Genomic DNA, 13,251 nt, shown 5'->3' on the forward strand with positions numbered 1-13,251 from the left:
CCTCCATCAGTCTCTCTCATCTGTGTGTGCATGTGTCTGTGTGTGTCTGTGTGTGCATGTGTGTGCATACTGTAAGAAAGATCATTTTTCGTTGCGTTTCTCTTGTTTTGGTCAGATGGTGGGGGGGGGGGGGGGGGGGGGGGTGTAAGGTCACTGTTCCTCCAGCCAGGATGGCTTGTCTGAGCCAGGGGGTTTGAGCTTGACGTTGAATTGTCTGAGTGTCTGTTCCAGCTGCTGCTGGTTGCCTGCAAAGTAGGCCGAGATGGCGTTGTGGAAGAGAAGCAGCTGCTTATGCATCACCTTCACCTGCACACAAACACATAAGACATCAAACATGATTAGCATTTGTGCCGTGTTAGCCTTTTAGGATTTATGGAACAATCCATGTTTTACTGGACAGAGAGGACACTGCAGTGTGAACTCTGAAGTAGTACAAAAGTTATCCTAAAAAAATATTATAAAAAAAAAAACCGTGGCAAAGGATATTAAACATAATCTTTTGTAGAAATTGAATTATTATAATATGGAACTCTTGATCATGCATGAAATTACTTCTGAGAGTTATGAATTTGACATTCAATTAGCCCAGGAGTGATCATTCACTTCGAATTAGAGGTCTGCCCGGGACAGATTTTTCAGTCCCGCGCCAGCCCCTCCAACATTCTGTCCCCTTCCCCCAATAATGTGTCATTTTTTGTCCCGCTCCCGCCCGCATCTGTAACATTAGGTCTCACTCCTGCCCGCAAAAGCCGGGGTATTCAGTTTTGCCTTCTGTCTCACAAAAGGAGACTGCCAGAAGTCTGATTTTAAGTTTCTTGATTCTGAACAGGCTACTGTAACACACCTATGCTTGCTGGCATCCATTCTTTAGAAAGGCACTAACATCTAAAGTAGCCTAGTGGTGTCCTCTTCCTCTGCCATGCTTTCAATTTGGAGTTTGAACCAAAGAATTGAACCCACATAGGCCTAAACAACAATATCCGTCACTTAAGCTGCTTAAACCCCGTTTTTAATGCTGCCTAACACAATATCCAGCACAACTTTAATTTTATACACTACTTTAATAATTTCTACTAGTGCTGTCAAACGATTAAAATTTTTTAATCACGATTAATCGCTGAATTCCTATAGTTAATCACGATTAATCACATATTTTATCGCATGATTAAAATTATTTTGCATTTCTGAACTTTCCAGGAGTCCACGTTAACAATATAAAGCAATTATTGTATATCTTGATTAGGATTCAAATGAAAGCAAAGCAAGTTACTTCATTAGCTTAACATAGACGTATGTCTATTTGATTATTTCAAATCAAATTTCAAAAGATGTGCAGCAGACCTGAGACAACACAATATATTCTTCAGAAATATAGCTAAAAAAGGGCATAACAAACATAAAATACTATATTCATTATCTTTGAGTTCAGTTGAAAATAAGGAACTTTTCGACATGAGTGCACTGCCATTTTATAGGCCTACAGTCTATGGTGCACTGTCACTTGCCACACACATCAGCGCCGCACACATCAAGTTTTTAACACGCAAACACTGGATGAACAATGGATTTTATGGAGCGGCGTCGACCAAATATAACTGAATCGTGATTTACACGGCGGCAAAGTGCGATGCTGGTGTGCAGAGTTGCCATTCATGATGGCAAATAATGTATTTTCTTTAAAATATTCATATAAAATACAGTGTGCATAGATTGACTATAAAAAGAGGTGTGTCTTATTAGTCCCACATAGGATAACTATTCTGCATTGGTTTGGAATCACTAGGTCACATGGCTTGGGAGGTATTGAAAAAAAGGAGTGTTTCTTATATGAAATAAAGTATTTTTTTTTATTTAAATCATATAAAATACAGCGTGCATACAGTGGCTATAAAAAGAGGTGTGTCTGAGTCTCATATAGGATAACTATTCTGCATTGGTTTGGAGTCCCTAGGTCACATGGCTTGGGAGGTATTGAAAAAAAGGAGTGTTTCTTATATGAAATAAAGTATTTTTTTTTTTAAAAATCATATAAAATACAGCGTGCATACAGTGACTATAAAAAGAGGTGTGTCTGAGGAGTCTCGTAAAGGATAACTATTCTGCATTGGTTTGGAGTCCCTAGGTCACATGGCTTGGGAGGAATTGAAAAAAAGGAGACTGTTTCTTATGGGAAATAATGTATTTTCTTTAAAATATTAGTATAAAATAGTGTGCATACAGTGACTATAAAAAGAGGTGTGTCTGATGAGTCCCATATAGGATAACTATTCTGCATTGGTTTGGAGTCACTAGGTCACATGATGTCAAAGCTATTAACAAAAAAGTCTATGAAGGTAATTCAGAAGGTACTTTATAGACGGTCCCTAAGTAGGTCGGCTGGGATCAAGTAGACAGGTCATCTGTTTGTACATTGTCTGCAAACACGGGGTGAAACCGGCCGCATTAAAAAAAAAAAATGAATATCTGTCCAATATCCGAATATCAAATATCAAACTAACTTCACCTCGGTTTCTAACGTTACTAGTTGTTGCAACAGCTTGTGAAAAAACTACAAAGTTTGTTACACCAAAAATAACGTTAATCTCGCGGAAAAAAAAATTACGCCGTTAAAATAGTTTATGTTAACGCCGTTAATAACGCGTTTAACTGACAGCACTAATTTCTACATGTTATTTTTACGCATATTGAGGGAGTGCAGTGAATCATTTGTTTTTCCCGCACCCGCAAACGCGCCATGTCCTACGCCACTCTTTTTCATTGCGACCCGCAGGAGTGCAGACCTCTACTTGGAATTTACTTTGGAATCTTTTTCTCCTGACCTCATACAACTGAACTAGTTGAGTTTGTGGAATAAAGTGCCCAACTGAAAGAACTGTGAATCAGCATTATACCTCTGCATGTACATGTGTATTTCTTGAGTTCATTTGTGATTTTGCACCCATGTGTATCTCCTGTGTCTTTGGTCTGTATGCAGTGTATCCTTTGTTTATCCCCAGGTGTGATTCTCTATGTATATACTAGGTGAGGGTATACTAGGGGGTGGGGTTCCACAGGTAACATACTTCAGTTTAGGATTTCTTTTGTATAGTTAGAGATACTGGTGAATCTTTTGGGTTTCATTGAAAGAAAGCCTGTTTCCTGATTGACCTGAGTTTCTAGATAACTGTGGTACTGGGAAAATTACCACCACGACCCCTGCTCTAAAGGAAGTGTGCGTACTGTAGGTATTGTCTTTCTGTGGTTTTCATGGTTTCCATACCTTATTCTCCTCGAGGAACTTGAGTTTGATGGAGACGTCGCTGCGCAGCCGCTCGTACTTCTCTCTTTGGACCTGGTACTGCTGCTGAGCCATTTCGATCCGCACCATGGTGCCCGCGTCACGGGGCCCCGCGCCCAGCTCCTCCAGGTCCGCCCGGTAGGCATCAAACTCCAGCCTACAGAGAGAGAGAGAGAGAGAGAGAGAGAGAGAGAGAGAGAGAGAGAGAGAAGAAAGAAAGAAAGAAAGAAAGAGAGAGAGAGAGAGAGAGAGAGACAGAGAGAGAAATATAATGTGTTTATTTCTGTCAAAATAAATGAAGACCAGGCCATCAAAAAGACGTGTCTCTGTAGGCAGCCTAGGCTCTGAGATCTGGACACAAAACAATTGCTACCAACAAGGGTTGGCAACCCACTCAAAGGCAAAGTGTTTTCACTCAAGGTGTTTCAACCAATAACCGTCAAGATGCGTGTTTAGGAGAGTTTTAATTGCACGGGACGGAGGGGGAGGGACTAGCGAGCTAGCTCTCTGTTTTGTTTGAACATCAACAGAAGTGATGTATCCCCGCGATGCAACCTTTAATGAACATGAACATGCCCCTAGAGTGCTGTTGGCTGCAGCAACTCGAGCTAGGTAGAACTGTTTTTTTTTCATACCGACAGTACTCGGTGACCTCGAGAAATAGAGATCTATGTGAAAGAATGCCAGAATTCTCCTTTAAGGGTTTTTTTTAACCTCATTTTGCAGATTCGCTGCTGACTATCTACTGCTCTTGACCCACTCTTTAGGTCAAGGAACATACTTTCCCTTTCTTCTCTCTCATTATTTACCAAATAACAAGATGTTTACTCAGAGCTGGCCCTATTTAGCCCTAACCCTCATCTCCTGACCCCCCCCCCCCCCCCCTCGCAGACTACAATGAAGAGAGGACTCTCTCTCTCAAACTAAATCTACGTCTTTCAGATGAGGGGACAGAGGGTCAGGGTACAATCAATACAAAGCACCTTGACTATCCGCTAAGCTTTCACTTCACTGGCTGATAGTTTATTATCTATTGGCCTGCTGCTGCTGCAGCCACGGGTTTAGCTTAGGCCACGCATTTGCAATCAATGAGCATTAATTAGTCAGCGTGTGTAGGTACAAACAGTAGAACAGTAACACAAATTCATAAAGAAGGGGGACACTTACATGTTATGTGCTTTTCACAAAAGTTGGTTGTTTCCAGAATCTGCCATTATTTGGCTTAGACACCTTGCTCATACAGCTGTAGAGGGACTTTTATTCAAAATATGGATTTAAAGAAAGTTTGTGTTGAGGATTGAAACTAGTTTTTCCCTTTGCCTGGCTTTGTTACATGTGTATCTACATGTGTATATACATCTATATATCTGCACTTGTACAGAAAATCATTTTACACATATACACATGCATATAGATGTACAGTATGTGTGTGTGTGTGTGTGTGTGTGAGGAAGACAGTAAACTCTTCTCACTCTAACGGAGGCAGACTAATCTGAGAGTAGGTAAGAGATATGCTTTTCTCTGGGATTAAATCCTCAACACACTGGATTAGTGCATCTTTTGAGAGGCCTTTGGCCAGCTTACCTGGCATTCTCATACATCTTGATGGTCATCAGCGTGTCTTCCATGGTCTTGTTTACCAGCGTGTTCACGCTGGACACAAAGAAGTTGATGGCGCCCAGCAAGGTTTCGCCATTCTTGCAAAGCAGCTTCTGGGTCTCGGCGTTGTACCCAAACTCGTCCTATGGAATCATCAAGAGTCTGCTTTTTTCACAGATTTAAATACACGTGCACACACACACACACACACCTAGAGGGTAAAAGGACTCTCCACTTTGACACTATTGATGCAAGTGTGACCCCAATAATGTCAAGTGTACTGCCTACGAGCCTTAAAGAGAGATTCTCTGTGTGGACTACTATTATATGCTACAGTGTGACTGGGGAGTAACTGAGGAAATGAAACACTAACAATTAACAATAACAGACTATTATGTTCTGATCTGTAAACTTCATTACACTTAATTTCACAACACTTAATGCAATTCTGCCATCTACTGGAGTTGCGCAAAGACACACTTACACACTTACACACACACACTTACATACATACACAAACACACACAGGAACTTGCTACAAGACCTTGCAAAAATGTTATGAGCAACACTTTCAGCAATAGAACAGAAAAGAATATACAGCATTGCATGCAGCAGACAAAACATGTTTTGCATGCTTATATCGTCACATAATTTGCAGGCCTACACACACACACACACTATCAGTGGCAGTCGTACCTGCAGCTCAGGTGACTTCTGGCTGAGGTCAGCAAAGATGTCCCCCAGGGCCTGCTGGGTTTGCACCATGTTGTAGAAGTGGCTGGTGAGGGAGCTGGCTAGGCGCAGCACGCTCTCATACTTGCTCTTGGTGTCGCGCAGCAGGTCAATCTGAGTCTCCAGCTCCAGGTCCACCGTGCGCGAACCCCGCCCGAAACGCTCCGAAAACATCTGCTTCGTACACTGGGGGTGTGTGAGAATAAGGGGGTATGGAAAGAGGCAGTAAGAAGGGAGGAAGGAAAGTTCAGTGTAGATCTCAATGTTCTCAATAGACATAAACGAATAGTGTTGCAAATAAGTGATGAAGCCATTTATCTGTTAACAAGAATCAGTTAATATTGGGCACGTACTTTGTATGTGTTAATGCCCCACTTCTTCACACTGTCAAACTTCTCCACGGCGACGCCTCGTGTTGCCTCCTCCGCCATCATAGATGGGTTGCTGTTACTGAGGTGCATGCTGGGAGCTGAGATGGAGGAGACCATTTTTTAATTAGGTTGTAATAACAGTCAGCACATATTCACATCGGCAGAGTATGTCATACTGACATATTGAAACAGATTAGAACTGTAAAGTATCATGATGTAACATGATGCATCATCGGCTCATATTATTAAAGGTGCTATGTGGAGTTTTTTTTGGTCAAAACATCCAAAAATGACTGACCTAGAAATAGAGAATGTTAAGAAACAACCATTTCGATGGAAAGTCAAAAACACCTATGCGCTGTGTTGTCCAGATTCCCCCTGAAGTTAACATGCAAACCAGCTAGCGCCAGGTTGTAATTCCGCATTGTGCCATTTGTGGTTGCTGCGTCAAATACAATGCAAGTCTATGGAAGAGGGCCACGTGGCTGCGTTCAAGAACTCAAAGCTTACAGAATTCCACATAGCTCCTTTAATACTCGCAGACACAGCAATAACGTGAAAATGTCAACACTGTAAATTGGAAACCTTGATGTTGTGAAATAATAACGTGAATAAAAGATGTGCTGTGGAGAAGATGGCGTGGCGTGGTGTGTGTGTCGGGGGGGGGGGGGGGGGGGGGTGGGGGGGGCGGAATGAGATGGACTGGGCAATGGGGCCCATGGGATACCTGGATACTGCTGTGCCTGGTTGGCTATCCGGCTGGCTGCTGATTGGCTGGGGGTGATGCCACGTGATTTGTTGCGCAGGTCTGAAATGGGTGCGTAGGAACAGGGAGGAGGGTGCAGGGGTGGGGGTGGTTGGAGGGGAAAGGGTCATTTCAACAACCAGTTTTGGTGTCGAGGGCGATCATGGGGACAGTGTCCATGCAGTGATTCATTGGTTATGTGGTGGGTGGGTAGTTATTGTTGGGATTGTTTAAATTACATGTAGAATAGCACATATCAGATTTATAAATTGTCATATGATTGTCAAGGTAGAGACAATAGGTATGGGGAGGTAAGATGATTAAAGATTGAATTAAATATTAGTAAATTATTTATTAGTAGAGTAAAGGGTAGAGTAGATTATGTCAAAGCGGCACACATATTAGGCACGTTTAGTGTAGTAGTAAGTAGAGTGTGGGATTTGGGTTAGTTGAAAGTATGAAAGAGGAGGGAAAAGAGCATGCATAGGAAATAGCGGGATGGTGTTGGGTGGAGCAGAGAGATGACAAAATGAAAAGTGAGTAGTGGATGAAAACGAGTTCAGTCGAGACTGACAGAACTACATGATATAAAAACATGTACATTATAGAAGTTAACGCACTAAATTACTGCTATCCAGACATTACTTGCTTGTTGTAAGAATTAATTCACTTCAGATGTAGTTGTGTGCATGCAACAACATACACAGGCCCACTGTTAAATAGAGTACAGAAGTGTAACAGTCTATTAATAACCTTGGTTAGTTTGCCTTCTTCATATGGATTAGACCTCTGAAAACATGCTGCCAACAGGCCTCTTTCTTCAGCCAAAAAAGAAGTATGCACTTCTGCTAGACAGGTAAAGAGTGGAAGGCTTCGAGATACAGAAGTGGAAAATAAGCATTCAGTTCTGGAGGTGTACGACCACCTTCTTTGGGTTCAGCTGATTTCCTTCTGCCCAAGTATTCAGGGTTATAGCGGATGGCAGGGCCTGAGAAAATTGGTTTTAGAATGGCATTATTTACTGAGATTCTTCAGTTAAATAATCAGTCATCGGAGGCCTTAAGACAGTTTAAGGCCGGAACCTTCACAGTAGCAGAGTGAATTAAAGGTCTAGTCTAATTCCAGACAACAGATGTCTGTCCCCAGAGAGAAGTCAGACAGAATAAGATGGAAGGAGCAAATTCAATTTGTGTAAGACAGAAGTAATCAACGCGGTCAGTGCCCCTAAAGACTTCTTCAGCAGTTACCTGAATTTATTACTTCTTTCCATTAAACAATTTGGGAGATACTGTAGAAAATACCATATTGGTGAAACCACATCAATTTTAGTAACAAATTTAGTCTCAATGGAGAAAAAAAAAATTCTTTATGAGATGGTATAAACAAGGGAAGTGGAATGTTACATGACCGACTCCAACAGCACACAAAAAAATGGCCGAGCCACAAGCAAATCCAAAAAACGGACTAAATAAACTTCTCTAGTTTGTTCCCCAAAATTGCAATAGCTTACACAGTGTTCTATTCCTATGAAACATCCTGTGCTGCCAACACAGGAGAACACACTGGTGTTTACCGGTGAAAACACTCTGGCCTAAAGAGACCAGCAAATCATGATAATGTCCACTACGCCCTAGCCAAACGAGAGCAGATACCTGGATCTGTGTTATATTATGCTGTTACAACAAACCTCCAGGGAGGTGAATGCCTGGCCATTATCATGCTTTCAAGAATACAACCACTTTAAAAAAAGATGATCTGTTCTGTCAGCAGAGCTTTATAAATCAAGCTAACGGCTCCTCTGTGCTCCGTCAGGACTAGAGCACTCGTGCCACGGTACCTTTGATGGAGCTGGTTGGGATTATGCCATCTGCTGCGCCTCCGTAGCCTCCGGACACGATGCTGGTTTCGTTCAGGTTGGGCCCGGACACCATCACCTGTTGGAGGTCCTTTTGGAGGCATGGAGGACAGACCATAAGCTTAAAGCACAGGGGGAAGAGGGGTGGGGATGGTTTAAGGCGGAGATGTGCTTCAGTGTAAATAATTCCCAGTGAATGATGTAAACTGCCTGGGGTTGGGTTTGTAGTTTGTTGTGGAGGTCTGGTGCAGAGGTGATGTCCACCTTACCAGAACATCTCAAAACTACCCAGAAGGGGCCCATCACCTGTGCAAAATCTGTCTCCAAACTCACCAGTGTGCAGACCTTGGTGACATTCATTCTCTGTTTATGACCATCATCAATATACTGAAACACATATCCGCCTTAAGAGGCACTGTGCACGCAAGTATACCTAGTAGAACTATCTACAGTACAGACACTAACACTGTTTGGCTACACAACAACAGGGTTCTGGGGCTACTTTTGGGGCCAGGTTTATCAGACAGTCAGCAATCTCAGCACTGCAGTCTGTGGAGATTCAATGAGCCACTCAGTCAAAGCAGTGCTTTGTTGTTGGGTTTCAAGTGCTTCGAATGTGGGGACTAGTGTTGGGCACTTGGCAAGCAACAGTTCTTGGCATTCAATACCATTTAAATGCATTGTATCCTATTACTTAGACAAGGACACTGATAGCCATGGCTGAGTGGAAAAAACATTGAATGACTTGATATGGCCTTTCTGATATGGAGGGTGTTGGAGGCTGAATCATTGGCCTCTGTACTTTCACACAAAATTGTGTGAGACATTGAGGGCCAGATGTACGTACATTTGCGAACGTAGCGTTATCAGCGTCATGGACACACCGCAGATTGCGAAAGCTGTCAGACCCAAGTTTCCGTCGTATTTATCAATCGTTCAAACCTTAGTGTAAACTGCGCCTTTCTCCGCCCATAAACGCAATTTACGAACGTCCACAACTGAATGACAGCACCTACATACAAGCGCAGTTGAATGAAGTTAACTGATGACAACATTAAAAAGAATCAAAGTTAAGAGATCATGAAATAATACCATACATGATCAGATGTAAACAAGCTGGGAGATAATGAAGATCAGTAGTTCTACTCAAACTACTTGTGCACGTATATACTGTAGGCTATGGAAGATTGGTCAAATCTAGCAAGTAGGAAAGTTTAAGTGAATGACGTGAAAGTGAAAGTAAGACATTCGAAAGGCCAACGAAAGTTAAGGTTGCTTTTGGTAGTACAAATACTTTCACCACAAAAACTGGTGTTCTAAATAACGATTCTGTAGTCTTTGAAAGGTTCTCTTATTGACGCATTGAACTGCAATTTGGATTAACACCTGCTTTTACAAGGCGGAAGTATTTAGGCGCAGAATAGACGTGCGCTTTCAGGAGCAGTCTTTGTAGGCCTACATACCGCGGAATACATAATTAGGCGCTCTTTACTCTTTCCCTCCCATCTTTTTACGCTAAACACCCACTTTCCCCTGGATCCTCCCATGAATGCATATGCATGACATGACAAATGCAATCGGTCACTTTCAGCTCCTGCGACAGGCAGTTTGCGCTTTTATATCATTGCGGCCTGTTTGTACATACCTCGCAATGATTTTACACGCACATTGCGAAACAAATACGCCTGAAGTGGGCGCAAAAGCGTTAGTACATCTGGCCCTGAGACTTTAAAAAAGGCATACATAGAGAGTTTATTTATTTTTATAAGACCTACGGAAGAACAGCCCCAAGTTGCTTGACATAAGGCACATCAAAACAAGAACAAGCCACATGACAATATTTGCAAGGTAGACATTTTCTGATAATAGGAAGAAAGCTTGAACACAATCTGGCATAACGTTACACAGACATATAGGAATCCCCACAAAATAGGTCTCCCATACATTAGTTCATTTCAATGTCAATGATGCATTATGTTAATAGCCTGTATTATTACATGCTGTCTAGTTGTGTTTAAAGGTGTGTTCTCAGATAAAGTAGGAAAGGGTCAAAATGAGTTATTATCACTTGGGTATTCAGGACAGGCCTGAAGTTACTATACAAAACGCAGGTCAGTATGAATGCAGCCAATTTACGCCTTTTGGAGGTTGATTAAAAACAACACATTCACAAAATGGAAAGGATGGACAATGCAGATCTGTGGATGTTACTTCAGGTGCCACACCAACATAATACCAGACAATTCAATGCAAATTTAGCTCCAGAACCACAATGGTTAGTTAGACTGCCAAAATGCACACACAAAGGGAGGTAACCATGGGAACATTGACCCTGTGCCCACCACTGAACCTTCTCTGAGCCTGTCCTACCTTCTCATCTAAGTTCCAATGTGTAGCCTGTACGGAGAATGAGACACAAAGACACATAAACAAATAGAACATTTCAAATAGGGACTATCATGTCAGGGATCATAACAAATGTCGCATAATCACAAGACTAATTGTGGCCATAACAGCCACCAGTTGTAGGCTACTAATGAGCACCAGCCTGTCTGATGAGAAGGTATCACTGGGACTGAATGCCAGCCTAATAGCAATGCAGGGGCAGATAAACAGCGCACACACACAGACAAATGGATTTCAAAGGGGCGCCCACCTGTTCGAGGCCATCATCTTCTCCCAGTGTTCTGGAGTCTCCGTTACTGTTGATGGGGATTTCCATGGTCGCTGCTTTGCTCATGATGCTGTCTGCCATGTTGAGATTCTTCAAAGTTTGACAGAGGAAAGGTTGTCAGTGCAATGTAAAGAAAGCCAAATGTCTCAAGTCTTACAAGTTACACAGGCAGATTATGAGTATCAAAGTGGACTATTCTGCATGGTATTGTGGCCCTCGACACTAAAGTAGTTAAGTCTATGCCTAAAATGAACAACTAGATGCACTCTACATGAAAGTGCCATTAAATAAATGTAGCCAACACAAGAAATGCAGACGATTAAGCTCATCTGAGTGCAAGGGCTCCACATCCTATTGTAGCTTATCGGTACACTGAAACGCTCTGTAGCCTACTACATAAAACGGTATTTCATAAATATGATATTTACCGGCAGATAAGCATCCAGCAACTGCAGGCGCACTAACAGTTATCCGCAATCACGACTCCTAGCGCCGAGGCCATACCTTACAATAACTACAGCAGAGAGAACGGGAAAAGACCCGCTGATTCATAAAAATAAATATATGTAGCAGCTATAGCCTACACGTACCTACAATGCCCTAAGTCATTGTGTGTGTAAGTCTGCCACTTGATATGACATGCTGATAGAATTTATTGCGGTTTCTCACTTCCTGAAACATTAGAATGATATTCTAGTTTGCCTTAAGCTACACTACCAAAAGGAACTCATGAATTTTGCTAATTGATGCATCTGTTAATATATTCAGAATCGCTCGTTCAGATTGAAAACGTAATGATGATGCTGGTCACTAAACAAAATCATTTTCTCAATTCAGCGGCGCATTGACTATCACCATCACCTAAGCCCATAAACAATGTAGCTATGCTAAAGTTGCCATATGACAATATGCTTCAATTATTATAGGCCTAGCTAAGTTAGCAACCAATTACCAAGGCACAAATATCCTCCAAGAAGTGCCCATAATTCACACGATCAGAACAAAAATGTAGTATTGAAAACGCTGCAAGACCAACTGGCCTAAGGAAATTTATGTGACACGTCACACCCCCGTCTGCTTTAGCTAGCTAGCTAACCTTGGTGAGCTACCTTTGCGTCTTCGCTAACCTACGTTAGTTATCCCAGAGAATGTCTCGGTTATCTATTAATCCCGCTAGCAAAAGCGGCTAGCAATCCATACACGACATTCCACTCAAGCATGCCCCACGAGCCATTTACCGTTAATTCTCAAAATGCACAGTCAGTAGAAGCAGTATCTGTTGAAAATTGGTTGCATATGTTACACTGTGTGCACACATACAATGGTTGGTTTCACAGCCACAAACAGTTCCCCTGACAGCTAAATGGCTGGCTACTTCGTAAACGCTTAGACAGTTATCTTGCTAGCGAGTTAGAGGTACTAGCCGGCTGGATGCATTGAGAGATGATGCTCTTAATTTTTCTTACCTGTGACCACTTCCCAGATTCAACCACAACACTGCTTACAGTATTCCACGAGTTTCAAGTGTAAACTAGCATCCAACGGGATTGTAGAAGAATGACACCGTGGAGATTTTTGTTAAATATCTTCTGAATGCTTCATGGCCATCGGCTGCACCTACGGGATTTCTGACTAATGCAAATCTGCTCAACCCGACTGACAGAAAACGGAACTGACGACACATCCTATTCGCCAAATGCCCACTATCTTTGCCCACTGTGTCCGAGGTCCATCAAAGCTAGACCTGACAACGAGAAAGGAAACTTGTGCAGAGAGAAGCCTTATTATTATTATTATTATTGTTGTTGTTGTTGTTGTTGTTGTTATTATTATTATTATTATTATTATTATTATTATTATTAGTAGTAGTAGTAGTAGTAGTAGTAGTAGTAGTATAAGTATTATGAGTATTATTATAACAAATGCATAATGAAAAAGTATTCTTTTTCCAGCCGGTTGCTATAAATCTAAATGATGAATCTTGCTATGCAATTAAAT

General features: G+C 41.9%; 1 protein-coding gene across 11 annotated transcripts; it reads right to left on the reverse strand.

Moving 5' to 3' along the window:
- Positions 1 to 116: 116 nt before the first annotated feature.
- On the reverse strand, positions 117 to 12,968 carry LOC121684119 (arfaptin-2-like). 11 transcript variants are annotated; one of them, XM_042064060.1, is made up of 11 exons: positions 12,720 to 12,968; positions 11,236 to 11,343; positions 10,950 to 10,976; positions 8,562 to 8,700; positions 7,650 to 7,712; positions 6,707 to 6,787; positions 5,962 to 6,077; positions 5,573 to 5,794; positions 4,862 to 5,019; positions 3,260 to 3,434; positions 117 to 306 (listed from the first exon to the last, which is right to left on the reverse strand). In XM_042064060.1, exons 2-11 carry the CDS (start codon positions 11,332 to 11,334, stop codon positions 151 to 153), a joined length of 1,236 nt encoding a protein of 411 aa, XP_041919994.1. In that variant the 5' UTR covers positions 11,335 to 11,343; positions 12,720 to 12,968; the 3' UTR covers positions 117 to 150. The 11 variants fall into 11 exon arrangements, with proteins under 11 accessions (XP_041919994.1, XP_041919997.1, XP_041919995.1 ...); XM_042064063.1 differs by having other exon boundaries at positions 8,562 to 8,670; positions 12,720 to 12,967; XM_042064061.1 differs by lacking the exon at positions 12,720 to 12,968 and adding an exon at positions 12,206 to 12,273.
- Positions 12,969 to 13,251: the final 283 nt, after the last annotated feature.

Source organism: Alosa sapidissima, chromosome 15, assembly GCF_018492685.1.
Source record: "Alosa sapidissima isolate fAloSap1 chromosome 15, fAloSap1.pri, whole genome shotgun sequence".
Classification (NCBI taxonomy): domain Eukaryota; kingdom Metazoa; phylum Chordata; class Actinopteri; order Clupeiformes; family Clupeidae; genus Alosa; species Alosa sapidissima.

Bases quoted from the DNA above. Each gene is read 5' to 3' on its own strand.
- LOC121684119 (XM_042064060.1), bottom strand. From the start codon at position 11,334: ATGGCAGACAGCATCATGAGCAAAGCAGCGACCATGGAAATCCCCATC. The intron at 5,020-5,572 runs GTACGACTGCCA...ATGATTCCATAG, and splicing joins AGAAGTCACCTGAGCTGCAG to GACGAGTTTGGGTACAACGC. The intron at 307-3,259 runs GTATGGAAACCA...GTTTGTGTGCAG, and splicing joins AGTTCCTCGAGGAGAATAAG to GTGAAGGTGATGCATAAGCA.